We start from the raw sequence: 14,118 nt of genomic DNA on the forward strand, positions 1-14,118 counted from the left end.
CACAGGTCTGTAGTTTCCAGGATTGCTTTTTTATAATTTTTTGTATATTGGCACCACATTTTCTATGCGCTAGTTCTTGGCAATTTCCGCATATGTGAGGTCATTTTCCACATTGAGCAGCCAGTGCGATGATGAGATGTCAAGATTGATTTCACAGGCTCTGAGCAGGGGAGGGAGCGCCAATCAGAGGTGTGAATAATTAACAGTCGAACGAGGAACCTGGGTGACAAAGAGCCCCTGAGGCTCTTTTACATATTGTTAAAAGTCCTTTTTCACTGACACAAAGCTATTTGATGCCAAATGTAGAACGGATCTTTTGTCAGTGAGAACACGCCAGCATGTAAGTGTGCTTAGGATAAAATCATTGCATCATTGTGATACATTTCCTTTACTGCACTATACATCAACAAGTCGTTTATGTCCCACTCAGGCCCGGCGCCAGCATGCAGCCAACCCGGCAAGTGCCGGGGCCCCGGGGCACTGGCAGGGCCCACTTGAGTCCCCGGATCAATTGTACCAGTGTCACTATATGACACTGGTACAAATGATCACCATCCGGATCGATTACTTTTCTGCTTCTACGCTGCGCTCGTCAGGAGCGCAGCATAGAAGCAGAATCCAAAACTCACCTGTCCTGGTTCCCCCGAAGTGGTGCTCCGCACGGTATGCGACAGCACTGAAGCCGGCGCACATGATGACATCATCGGATCACGTGTGCCGGCTTCAGGGCCTGCGCGTACGGGAGGCCTAGGCCGAAGAAAGATGGAGGCTGTTTGTGTGCTGCTCCGGGGGAACCAGGAAAGGTGAGATTTTTTTTCTTTCCCAGAGGGGGGCAGTGTAGCTGGAGGGGGGTCAGTGTATTCCGCAGGGTGAGGGGGGTCAGTGTATTCCGCAGGGGGAAGGGGGGTCAGTGTATTGTCCGCAGGGGGGTGTCAGTGTGTCCGCAGGGGGAGTAGGGGTCAGTGTATTCCGCAGGAGGAGGGGGGGTCAGTGTATTCCGCAGGGGGGTCAGTGTGTCCGCAGGGAGAGGGGGCCAGCGTGTCCGTAGGGGGAGGGAGGCAGTGTGTCCGCAGGGGGGGTCAGTGTGTCCGCAGGGGGAGGGGGGTCACTGTATTCCGCAGGGGGAGGGGGGGCAGCATGTCCGCAGGGGGAGGGGGGGCAGCGTGTCCGCAGGGGGAGGGGGGACAGTGTGGCCACTGGAGGGCGCCCCACGAAGGGGCCAACTAAAACCTGTAGCCGGCCCTGAGCCTTGTGTTTGATTCCTCAAAATATCTAATAGTATTGTCAGCATACAGAATCATCAGCAGAGGGTGCTATAGGGTCCTGACTACTTTTAAAAGCGGAACAGTATCACATTTTTTGGATAGTTTTTGAAAACATTTTGAACATTTTTTTTTTAATGTTCAGAAATCACAAAGGAAGATAAATGGAGAGTATGTAAGAACATATATGTTTTAATGTAACAGTGATACGGAAAACAGAAGAAAAGAACATTGACTGAAGCCATGGACAATCACTGGAGCCGATAGTTTTACAATTTCCTGCTTGACACCTTTTAATACAATACATACATGTAGGACGCTCAGCTGCAGTTACATGATAAGATTCTCCTCAGAAAAATATTGCTGATGTTCTGGGATCTCATTAGAATATGCATCGTTTTCACTGGCAGAGCCGGGATCTTCTCCAGAAAAAAGGCCTGAGCCGGCATCTTCTACAGAAAAGGGAATGGATGGTATAAAGGTCTGGACCTTCTTGAATCTAAAATAAGAAGATGAAATAATGGTGTGAATTTCATGGCTTACTTCTAACCACTGTAACTGAAAAGTATTGAAAAACTAGTTGCATAAGTTGTAAAGAAGAGGAAGCACCACTTATGAAAGTTTTTGGTTTCTTACTGCATATGGTGTTCCAAAGTGAAGATAGACAATAAGAACACACTAAGCCACTTAAAGAGGACCTGTCACCCATAAATTGGGCACTAGGAGCTGCTTACTAAAGTAAAGTAAGCTGCTAGTGCTTAAACAAACGCCGCAGTTTTAGAGTGATAGCCTCCGGTAACGCTATCTATCTAACACCGCGGCAGAATACAACGTAAACGCCGGACCGCTCGCAAAGCAGAGTCTTCATGAGGGGGCGGTCCGAGGCACTGCCTCTTCCCTGGCTCGCCCAGCTCGCTCCATAGGCCGGCCCCTAATCCCGCCCCAACCCCTCCCCCTCATTAATACATCGGACCACTTGGCGAGCGGTCCGGCGTTTCCATTGTACTCCGCCGCAGTGTTAGATAGCGTTATCGGAGGTTTCTGGTAATCACTCTATCACACGCGTTTGTTTAAGCACTAGGAGCCTAATTTATGGGTGACAGGTCCTCTTTAAATGAATCTGATGTTCAGAGGAGCTCCAAAAATTGACATAGAACTGCCCCAAGGCGATGGTCTAATGATAAATAACCCCCAAAGAGTCTAGGCTTTTTTGTCCCTAATCATATGGAAGGATAGCTCCTGCTCCAACCAGTTGTCATACAGGCAGGCACAGGATTATATGAGGGGTGAGGTGGACATGGCTATGTAACAGGGTCTCAGAAAAGATTTGTTTTTACGGTATATATTTTCTAGTTTTAATTGTAATATGGGATGAAATAGGATCAAGGGAAAGAAAGAGATGAATGAACGGAAAGGAAATGCTATTATATTTTTTCATTATATTCTCATATGCTTTAAATGACATCTTCAACCCTTTGTCTTCTATTACACTACTTTTTCAGTACATTTACCATCTTGATTAAACTATCTCCATAATCTAACTGTCCTCTAGCACATATTTCCTTTATCTCCTAGTACAATACAATAATCTACATAACCGTTCTTTCAGATGTCCTGCATGTGTATGTATGGTATATACACTGTTAAAAATTCCTGAATTATGCTACAAAAAGGTGCATTTAATTAAAAATATGATAAAATGCTTGTTCAAATGCAAATTTGTTTTCTTTTTACGAGGCAGGCTGTGAGTATAGGGAGTGTGGAAGTTCTGGTTACACTAAAGACTTCAGGCCTGTCATATAGGGATACCCTGGAATTGTACTGTGATATTGCTGTGGTTCTTGCCCATAAGCTCTAACATCACTGTGTGCATTTTCAGAGTGAAACTACTGTGTGCAGTGACCCTTTTGTATGACGTCAAACTGTACTGTGAATTGACTGCGTGCAATACCCTTGTAGGGGGAGCTGTTCTACAGGTGTATGGAATACATTGTTTGTACACAGTTATAAAGACACTTACATAGGAGTGCGATCAATGATATTACTTTGTTGGGCTTGATCAAAGATAGCTTTTTCTTGAGCACAAGCTATGTCATTATCTCCTGGCATGCAACGAATCCTTTGGTATTTTTCTTTCTTCATAGGTAAACCTAGAGGTAATTTCACAGTTATATCAGGGTAATATAATAAACTTTGTAATAAAATAATACACTAAAATAATACTCTATTATACTCTATAATAATAGACTAAAAGTTAGAATCCCCCTCTTAATAAACAGTATTCCATTAGAGAATTAGAATAATAAAAAAAACTTTATTTATATTGAACCATCACATTCCGCAGTGTAATATTTCAGAGGTTGTCCTTATCGTCTATTATTTTACTGGATGTAAGTATCTCCACTGCAATAAATTATTTGCTGATGGTGAATTGGGCCCGTAATTTTTGCCTTTATTTGGATCAACTCCAGTTTAGGAGTAGTGGGAGCGATGTTCGCTGATGTCCACCTAGTCGAAATGGGCTGCAAACAGGAGACCACTTTCCGCTGTTTGTGACCCGTACTGCACATACTGGTCCACATTTATCAAAAGTAGAGGGTGCAGTGTGCGACAGATTCATGAATTGTGGCGCACATTCTTCATGAATCTCGTGCACCTTACACTGCTCCGGCTGAGTGCACCAACTTTTTTTGGGTGCACCTTTAACAAAGCGTACCACACAAATCTGTCTGACTCTGCATGATAAATGTGTCGCACGGTCCGACTGAGCACCGGATCACTCCTTTCATTGCAGAACAGTGCAGCCATTTCTTAAATACATGTGCAAGCAGTTTGCACTGAAAAGAATGGGGCAGATTTACTTACCTGGCCCATTCGCGATACAGCGGCGCGTTCTCAGTGGAGGATTCGGGTCTTCTGGTGATTCACTAAGGTAGTGCGCCTGATGTCCACCAGGTGTCGCTGCTGCGCTGAATTCCGTCGGAGTGCACTGAAGTTCACCGTCCTACGCTGGGTGCAGGTAAGCGCGTGTCAAGCGACACATTTTTTTTTTAAATGCAGCGGTTTTTCCAAATCCGTCGGGTTTTCTTACGGCCACGCCTCCTGATTTCCCTCACGTGAATGCCGGCGCCGATGCGCCAGAATCCCGGGGCAATACAGGGAAAATCGCTGCAAATCGGAAATACGCGATTCGGGCCCTTAGTAAATGGCCCCCAATGTGCAAAGTCTGACAGAAAACTGGTGCAGAGGCTTTAGTAAATCTGGGCCACTGTTTTGTGCATGTAGCATCAGAAGTATAAAACACAGTACAAGTTGTATGTAATTGTGTTTTATTTCATTTATTTGCAGAATGGTTGGTATTTTTCCATTTTGTTGTGATGTCCATAGTTTAATCATTGTAACTGAAAGCTAAAACATGGAACCTGTATCTCAGTTTTACCCTTGGTTTCTAGAATGCTAATGTAAAGGAGACAACCATTGTGGCTGTGCTTCCTGTCATTTTAGCAATGAACATAAACCCACTAAGGGTACATTCACACAGCGGTATGCAGGGACGTACATGCGGCCGCAAATTTGCGGCTGCATGTACGTCCCCATAGACGGCAATAGCGGCGCGGATACGGTGCCACACATGTGTGGCACTGATCCGGGCCGCACACCGCAAAAAGATAGAGCATGCTCTATCTTTCGGCGTGTGTGCGGCCGTGCGCCGCTATTCTCTATGGTGGGCGGAGGGGTCACCTCCTCCTCCTCTCCAGCACACGGCGGTATGCCTGCACGTATATTATAAATAAAACATATTAGAACACATTTACTAAGGGTGTCGCAGTGCACTTTTGTCGGACTGCATGTTCTTCACGGCTAAAACGGCTTGCAGAGGAACTTAAGACGTGTGCACGTTGGGATTGTGTCGCATGTGACCCTATTGTGCCGCAGCTGTGATGGCTTCCGTGCGGTGCAAATAAGGGGGTGTTCCGACTGATTTGGACCGAGCTCCGTATTTAACTTGCAAATTGTGTCGCCTGCCCTATGTTATAGGTGCACCACAAAAAAGATGGTGAACTCATCTCTCGGACCTGAGCGGGGAAGCGACACATTCATGATTTGAGTTGCGCGATCTTAGTGAATCGCCGCACGCTGCATTATAGACGGACAGTGCACTTTCCGTGAACTCTAGTGACTTTTCAAGTAAATGTGCCCCAATGCATTGACTTGGATCACAGTTCTAACTTCTTTTAATAGTTAAAGGGGTATTCTCATCTCATAGAGTGATGCTATATCACTTGGATATCATGTTTTCGACCATGTCTTTGTGTGTTTGCTTCAAATACTTGAGTTCAACCCAACAATCTAAAAACATACTGATTGCAAAGCCTGATTGGGCTTACTTTTACAGTGATGCTGAATATGTATAGTATGTATAAAATCTTATCCTCCTAAAGCACCGGTGTCAAACACCGGCCCACAAACCAAATCCGCCCCATGGTCTTGTGTTATCTGGCTACATTCACACGAGCGTCGTGGGGACGTATATACAGCTGCATGAAGGAGGTACACGGGAAAAAGAGAGAACATTTTCTTTTTCTGCCTGTACGGCTGTGCGCCCATATCTCCTATGGAGAGGGGAGGGGTCTCCCGTCCTCCTCTGCCGCTACTGCCGTGCGAGCACACGTCAGGCTCCGGTTGTGTGAATGCTGCCTAACACTGTACAGGCAGTCCCCAGGTTACATACAAAATAGGTTCTGCAGGTTTGTTCTTAAGTTGAATTTGTATGCAGGTCGGAACTGTATATTTTATAATTATAGCTCCAGCCAGAACTTTTTTGGTCTCTGTGACAAATGGATTTTAAAAATGTTGGATTGTCATAAGAACCAGGATTCAAAATAAAGCTTCATCACAGACGCCTGAACTGTTATAGCTGTTCATTGTAGCCTAAGGCTAAAGTACAGTAAATTACCAACATCCAGAGGTCTGTTTGTAACTAGGGGTCGTCTGTAAGTCGTGTGTTCTTAAGTAGGAGACAGCTTGTATTAGTAGCTTGTGTAGATACATTTATAACATTAAAATGACACTCAACCACTGATGTGGCCCCCCATGAAAATAAGTTTGACAATCCTGTCCTAAAGGGTCTTCTCAGCAGGTAGTGGAACACACATTTCTAATGACCACCATAGCCAGAAGAGTCTCCTTCCTACATCACAGGTATTCATCATCTCACATCTGCAGTATGTGCCAGGTAGCCAAGTAGATAACTATGATGGCCCAATTAATGGGGGCACTATGATGGCTCTTTTCAAGAAGTAACAATAATGAAGAAGCTGTAATAAGCACGAGTGTACATCAGCACAGTGTGTGGGTGATGGTTGAATAGTCTTCTCCTTAAAGTTTATTTAAAAAGCATCTGCCACCAGGATGAAAGACTGTATGCAAATGAGCCTGGGGGGCTCCAGGCTTCAATAACACCCATGGAGGCTGAAGCCAGGCTCATTTGCTTACAGTCCTTCAGCTTGGAGGTAAGTGCCCTTTAAAAAAAACACAATGCTTTATCACAAAACACAATACAGACAGAGCTGACTCAATAATTTCTACAAAACCACTAAATGTTTCTCATAATAGGAGGCTTTGAATGACGTCATGAAGTCAACCTTTCTTCCTTTTCACTTCCCACAATAGTAACCTATTTGTACAATAGTAGGTTAAGAAATACAAGTGTGAGTATATGTTCCCAGTAAATGGGGGAACTCAGTCACTTGTGGATTTACTGATGGGTTTTTGTGAATTTCACCCTGCTCCTTCCAAGGGTGAAATTCTTGTCCGCCGCATATACATGTTCCAAATTAAAACCTGCACCACGGGTAATTTTTGGATTTGTCCATTCTGTGTGGACATACCCTTATAGAGAAAAACATTTTATCCTATGCCTGAAAAACAAAGTGAACGTGTCAGTTCAATGACGGACATACAACCTCCATTGACTATCAGGGAGTCTATTAGATTTCTTTAGATATTCTGGGGCACATTTACTAAGGGTCCGAACGCCGTATTTTCGTGAGGTTTTACGTTTTTTTTCCATTTTGCCCTGAATTGCCCTGGGTTTTTGGCGCACACGATCAGATTGGGTCGCATTGCATGAGGCACAAATCGGGGGGCGCGGACGTCGGACAACCCGACTGAGTCGGACAAACCGCTGATTTTAAAAAAACCAAATTGTGTCGCAAGATCAGCACTTACAAGCACAAGATGGTGAACTCCGGCGGACCTCAGAGGGGAAACGACAGATGCAGGAAATTGGACACACGATCTTAGTGAATCGCGGCAGACCCGAATCCTAGTCGGACAACGCATGGGGGAGATTGCGACGGGACGGGTAAATAAATGTGCCCCACTGTATCAAAAGAAAGAAATTCAGCGCTCCATTGAAGTGAACAAATGGTGTTTATTCCACCAACTGCAAAGTTTCAGCTGTAATCCCAGCCTTTGTTAGATATATTGTAGTTATAATAATTCATAATCTAGAAGATCCCAGTCACACATATCACATTATTTTCAATTCCTTATGCTAATATTATTGGCGTGAAAAAGACATTTTACCTTGTACAAGGCTTCCAGCAACCAGGAGAACACAGAATAGGAAGAACATTTTCTTGCTGTTACCAAGCAGAAGTTCCATCATCTGCTTCTTGTCAGCTTCAGGACGAGATCTTGAAATAAGAGCTAGTTCCTCAGCTACTAAAGCTTTCCGATCAAAACCACTATGACCAACCCTAAATTTGTCATAACTTCCTGCCCAAACGCTAAAACACAAGTGTAGTCAAAGCTAAAGGTGCCAAATTCTCCGGAAATAGGTTGTACGATAAGAAACACAAGACATCATGTTCTCATGGAATGTTTAGAAATTTGCAGATATTTTTATTTGATTGCTTCTCTAGTGGTTTCAGTTCTGGAAAGAAAAAATTGTGAAATAAAGTAAAAGAGGCAGAAGCCGATCAACCCACAAAATAATTCTGATCTCATAAGAATAACAAAAAATTCATACCTTCCTATGCGGTAGGTTCTAACATTTACCACATCAGTAGAGCTGAAAAAAACCTGAATTTATTAACAGAGATAGTAGTTAATAGGATAGAAGCTTGGTAACTAGAAGATTTTGGAAAGACTAAGAATGATAACTTTGTTTGCAGTCTTTTATATAGAGGGCACAATTCTACATATATATTAGAAAGAGGATCCAGGAGCCTTGAAACTTCTTGCAGAACTATAGTACAGATGTTGTGGTTGCACCTTGGCTGTGGAGCCTGAGGAAGTGCAAAAGGACTTATAAATGACAAACTTGCTATTCAAATGGAAACCGTCGCCAGATTTTAACCCAATAAATTACTAGTCTCCTCTGATTGGGTATGACATGTCCTTTCCCTCATTTATGTAAAATCTTGCCCGTTCACCTGTAAAAAAAAATCTCCACCAAATTCATGTGAAAATGAGCAGAGAAGAGTCATATTTGTCTTAGATGAGTCAAGTTTAGAGGTTGCATTGGGAATGTCGTTATTTTCAGTTTTATATTACCTAGAAACGTGCTTTTGGTGTCATGTTAAAGATAAGAAACATCAGACGTGTGGTTCTGTGAGCTACACAACAGGAGACACAGATGGTTAAAGAAATAGGCTTGAACTGGATTTTTATTACTAGGGGACTAGTAATATAATGGAAAGAAGAAAATGGAAGAAAACTCCAGCGCAGGCTCCTTGGTCTTTATAAAATAAACTTTTCTTTATTCAGCATACAGTATAGACGTACATCAGGTAAAACACAATGGGGCAGATTTACTTACCCGGTCCATTCGCGATCCAGGGCCCTCTTCTCTGCGGTGGATTCGGGTCCGGTCGGGATTCACTAAGGTAATTCCTCCGACGTTCACCAGGTGGCGCTGCTGCGCTGAAGTCCGCCGAGGCCCACCGGAATGCACTGAAGTTCACCGGCCTATTCCTGGTGAAGGTAAGTGCGAGTCCCACGACACTTTTTTTTTTTAAATGCAGCAGTTTTTCCGAATCCATCAGGTTTTCGTTCGGCCACGCCCCCCGATTTCCGTCGTGTGCATGTCAGCGCCGATGCGCCACAATCCGATCGCGTGCACCAAAATCCCGGGGCAATATAGGGAAAATCGGCGCAAATCGGAAATATTCGGGTAACACGTCGGGAAAACGCGAATCGGGCCCTTAGTAAATGACCCCCAATAGGTTCTGATCTACGCATTTTGGCTAAACATATAATATAAAAAATTGGAAATAGTCGGGAAATCCGATGGAAATGCGCTCTGCAGACCCTTAGTAAATGTGCCCCAATGTATATATAATAATCCCAGTAACTTCAAGTTATACCTCTGGCTGTGAATTACTAGTACAAGTAAAATTTGTTACTTTTTGCCCATTTACGACTCAACTAACTTTTAAACGTTAAGTGAAAAGCTGCCTGAAATTGAGCAGAATTTCTGCTAGAATTTCGCAAAGGGATTTTATGATTTATCACCTAACCAGGAATAACTTCTGGGTCCTCCAGCCATCATAAGAACGGACCTGCTAGTGCCCCATGTGAATAAAGCGGTAGTATTCAACCAATAAACTGCTAAATCATACAGTGAATGAAACAGTGGACATGGCATGTGTACCATCACTAATTTTCCATCTACAATATGGCAGTCTTAAAGAAATCCTATACAAGGAAACAGTTTATGTACCCTTTTTAATCTTGCATGTGTGACTTTATACTTTTAGATATGAAGCACCTGTTCTATTGATAAGATGTGCAAAGGTTTGTTTTACTCATCTTCATTCTAGTTTTGTATCACTCCAGTGAAATTAAGGTTGGGACTGGTACATAAAACAGTGATCTATTGATTAAGTGATTAGTGATTGCGTATGAATAGACAACTTGACAAAACCCACAATGAATGGTTAGCAGTAGAGACTTCACATAAATGGTGAATTTATGTAAATAAGCTCATATACCCCCTGTGTTAGGTTGAAATATTGTGCATGTGGATAATTAAATGATTGAACCAAGTTAAAGGAAACCTACCATTTGATTTGATGCATTATGAAGCAAACATACCTTGAGAATGCTGTAGCTACACTGACCCTGAGCTGAGTGGTTTTGCTGAAAAAACAATTATAACATTCAGGACCCAGGGAAAGCTGGGTCTGGCTGGCTGCCTTGATGAACACATTAGACATGGGGCTTGTAATTACAAATGGAGGTTAGTCAAGACATGACTAATCAACCTGAGCTGGATCACTCATACACAGCAGCTGGAGGATGGTGCCACAATTGATTATTCTGCCTTCAGGCACAACCTAGGGATTACATCATCCTCTCCTGCAGTGAAAATCTCACGTGCTAGAAGAAGCATTGAACCAGCCATACAAGCGACAGAGCTTCAATATCATAATGTTATAACTGTTTTATCAGCAAAACAAGGTATGATCCTGCATCAGTGTAGCTACAGCAATCTCAAGGTATGTTTGCTTCATAATGCATCAACTCAAATGGTAGGTTTCCTTTAAAGGGGTTTTCTCAGAGAATGAAAAATATGGCTGCTTTCTTCCAAAAACAGCGCCTCACCTGACCGTTGATAGTGTGTACAACTAAGCTCCATTCATTTCTATACAGCTGAGCTGCAATACCGGCATAAACCATGGTCAGGTGTTGTGCTGTTTTTGGAAGAAAGCAGACTTGTTTTTCAACTTTGGGAGAACCCCTTCAAGTAGTGACTTGCCTTTTTTTCACTGTATAAATGAAGCACTAGGGATAATGCTACTGTACATCATCTCTGTTTGGACTTCCAGATGTAGATGAGCACTGTACATGGCAGTTTCAATAGAAATAAATACAGCAGCAACGTATGTGACCTGCGGCTCCATTCATATAGGGAAAACAGGAACAAATTCTTGGAATCATCGAGTGATCATGTTTCCTATGCATAGGGTGTAACTGTAATCTGAAGGTCAAGTAGGTGGACTTCTGCAACATTTTTATTAAACTTTCTAAACTAAAAAACTAAAATACATACACAAAACAACCCATCTCAACCCAAAACTTCTCCTGACTCCCCCTTCCCAGATGAACACAAAAGCACCACAAAAAAAGTAGTAAAGCCATATACAGCAAAAGACCAGCATGACGATAGAATACAAAGAGAACTATGGAAAAATATACAAACATCATGTGTATCACTTTCCCAGAATGCACAATAAAAATAACATATACACCGGTATAAGTGACACCAAGGACATAAAAACCATAAAAGAAGTACCATAAATCAGAGTAGTTTGCGACAAAAATATCAGAGTACCGTATATAGAGTCAATGGATATAGTCCCGGATGATCCAACCACAGGCTCTAGATGGATTTAATCCTATTGGGGGTCATTTACTAAGGGCACCAATCACGTTTTTCCGTAGTGTTACCTGAATATTTCCGATTTGCGCCGATTTTCCCTGAATTGCCCCGGGATTTTTGCGCACGCGATCGGATTGTGGCGCATTGGCGCCGGCATGCACGCGACGGAAATCGGGGGGCGTGGCGCTTGACACGTACTTACCTGCACCCAGGGTAGGACAGTGAACTTCAGTGAACTCCGATGGAATTCAGCGCAGCAGCGACACCTACTGGACATTGGGCGCACTACCTTAGTGAATCGCCGGAAGACCCGAATCCTCCACTGAGAATGCGCCGCTGGATTGCGACAGGACCGGGTAAGTAAATGTGCCCCATTGTGTTTTTGATACACACATTTCTCTAGTCGGAGTGATAATTTGGCCCTAACAATGTGGGAAGAGCAGGGTGATTCGAGTGGAAAGCAATCAGTTTGCCATATGTAATAGTCGCAGGACTAACTTATGGTTCTCCAATATAGAAAGTTCAGATAAATATTGCAGAAGGCATATTATACCAGATATATAACTGTCTCATAAACTATATGAATTAAATCTAAAACCTTTTGCTAATAGCGGCGAAGACAGGGCAATTCTACTTGAGGTGTATCAAACCAGCATTGGAATTTTGGCATCTGGGACAGTTGTCATCTGCCCTGTAAACCATTTTATATCATCTGGATGGTGTAAAGTAGATACAAATGAGAAAGACTAACAGATATTTTATCCTTGGACCCACATTTTAAGTGTTTGCACCAGTTTTCTGAACAAGCAAACTGCTTGTACATGTATTTTTAAAGTGTCTGCGCCATTTTTGTGTTGCGGCTGCATTGTGTCCGACAAGACAGAAAAAATGAGCACCAAAAGGGGCGTGTTACTGCTTAGTCAGACCGTGCCCCACAATTCTGTCTGACATGCACCACAATTCTGCAGCATGAACAAAGTGCATCAAAAAAAAAAAACAAGGTGCACACTGCCCGAGCTTTGCAGGGAAGAACGTGTAACACAATTCATGAAGGCAAACAGCACCTGGTGCGATTTCCACTGTTTGACAAATGTGGAACATTGAAAGTCAATGGGAATGGTACAGGTAATGGAGCGTAGAGTTCCTACTGTCCAGTGTTTTCTCTTACAGTAAAAACATATGTTCTGGTTGCAACCGAAGGCTCGTTTCACACCTCTATTCTGCTGGTTCCGTTCTCTCTTCTGTTATGAAACAGTCATATTTTGTACAGCAGATCTTACATTCCCTTCATTCTAAGGGTTCCTACACACAAACGTTTGTCTCTCTTGTATGTCACTGTATCTTCAGTATTATTGTTTCCACAAAAGCAGTCCATGTTATCCATTAACGTGGAACCGGAGAAAAAAAAACGGAAGACCTGCAGATTATGTCACTTGTTCAAACTCCCTTCATATAACCGTGTTACCTATAATGTTACCTGATCTGCAGGTGTGTAAGTCGTCTGTATTTTTCATGTTCCAATAGATTTCTATGGGAGGGCCCAAACTCACGTATACATGGTCAAGAATATGATCCTTCTTTGAGTTTTGCAGGCAATCGGTTCATACACGGGGCCATTGAAGCCAAGGCCATGTGTATAAACCCAAAGATATATATGCAGATGTGTACTAACTGTTGAAACAATGTACTTGTACATGAGGGGTAAGAGGAAAGTTTGGGAAGGTCCAATTAATGCAACTAATATGAAGTCAACCTTCTGGTTTCCATATTTTACAATCCTTATATGAAAGTCTTCTACAAATCTGACAGTGAAGCTTTTGCAGGAAATATTTTATATATAGACAAACTGGTGCCTTAAATCTATAGATATCAACAAAATAACGATGCTGACTATAATTAACTAGAGGAAGAAAGACACGTGACTATTGAGGAACAGCCACGTAAGAGATCAGATTAACATGGAAACTGACCACTTCCTCCATATCTATGTAGAGAGATGATACAACATTGCCACACATCTCTATGCCTACATGATGATAGTGAGACTAGATAACCCGACCTATAGTAAAAAGTTTTAAAGAGAACATGTTACCTATATTTATATTAATAATGATAACTAGTGAAACTACTGTAATCTGTTTTGACTCTAAAATATAGATTCTGCTTCCTGTGCATGACGGTTTACATGGACCCTAGGAAGCAATGTTCTGGAGATCCTTATCGATGCTTAGCGCTAGCGTACTTTTCCGTTCAGTTATTTCCTTCAGTTATTTGTAGCCAAAACCAAAGAAGCCAAGAGGCCAACACACAGACCAATTGATGAACACACTTACATTTGTTCTATGTGTTCCACCACACTTGGTTTGGACTCAGAATTACTGAAGGAAATAAGTGAAGGCCTAACAGCGATGTGAACTGACCCTAAGCTACAACTATGACCTTTTATGAAACTATGATCCAGAT

The 14,118-nt window shown here is 42.7% G+C and overlaps 1 protein-coding gene across 1 annotated transcript; it reads right to left on the bottom strand.

Annotated features, from left to right (window-relative positions):
• Positions 1-1,438: 1,438 nt before the first annotated feature.
• SRGN (serglycin) lies at positions 1,439-8,010 on the bottom strand. The gene is made up of 3 exons (XM_072129445.1): positions 7,854-8,010; positions 3,283-3,412; positions 1,439-1,761 (listed from the first exon to the last, which is right to left on the bottom strand). The coding sequence occupies exons 1-3, from the start codon at positions 7,933-7,935 to the stop codon at positions 1,593-1,595; spliced, it is 381 nt and encodes a 126-aa protein (XP_071985546.1). The 5' UTR covers positions 7,936-8,010; the 3' UTR covers positions 1,439-1,592.
• Positions 8,011-14,118: the final 6,108 nt, after the last annotated feature.

The sequence above is a fragment of the Engystomops pustulosus genome, chromosome 11, assembly GCF_040894005.1.
Source record: "Engystomops pustulosus chromosome 11, aEngPut4.maternal, whole genome shotgun sequence".
Classification (NCBI taxonomy): domain Eukaryota; kingdom Metazoa; phylum Chordata; class Amphibia; order Anura; family Leptodactylidae; genus Engystomops; species Engystomops pustulosus.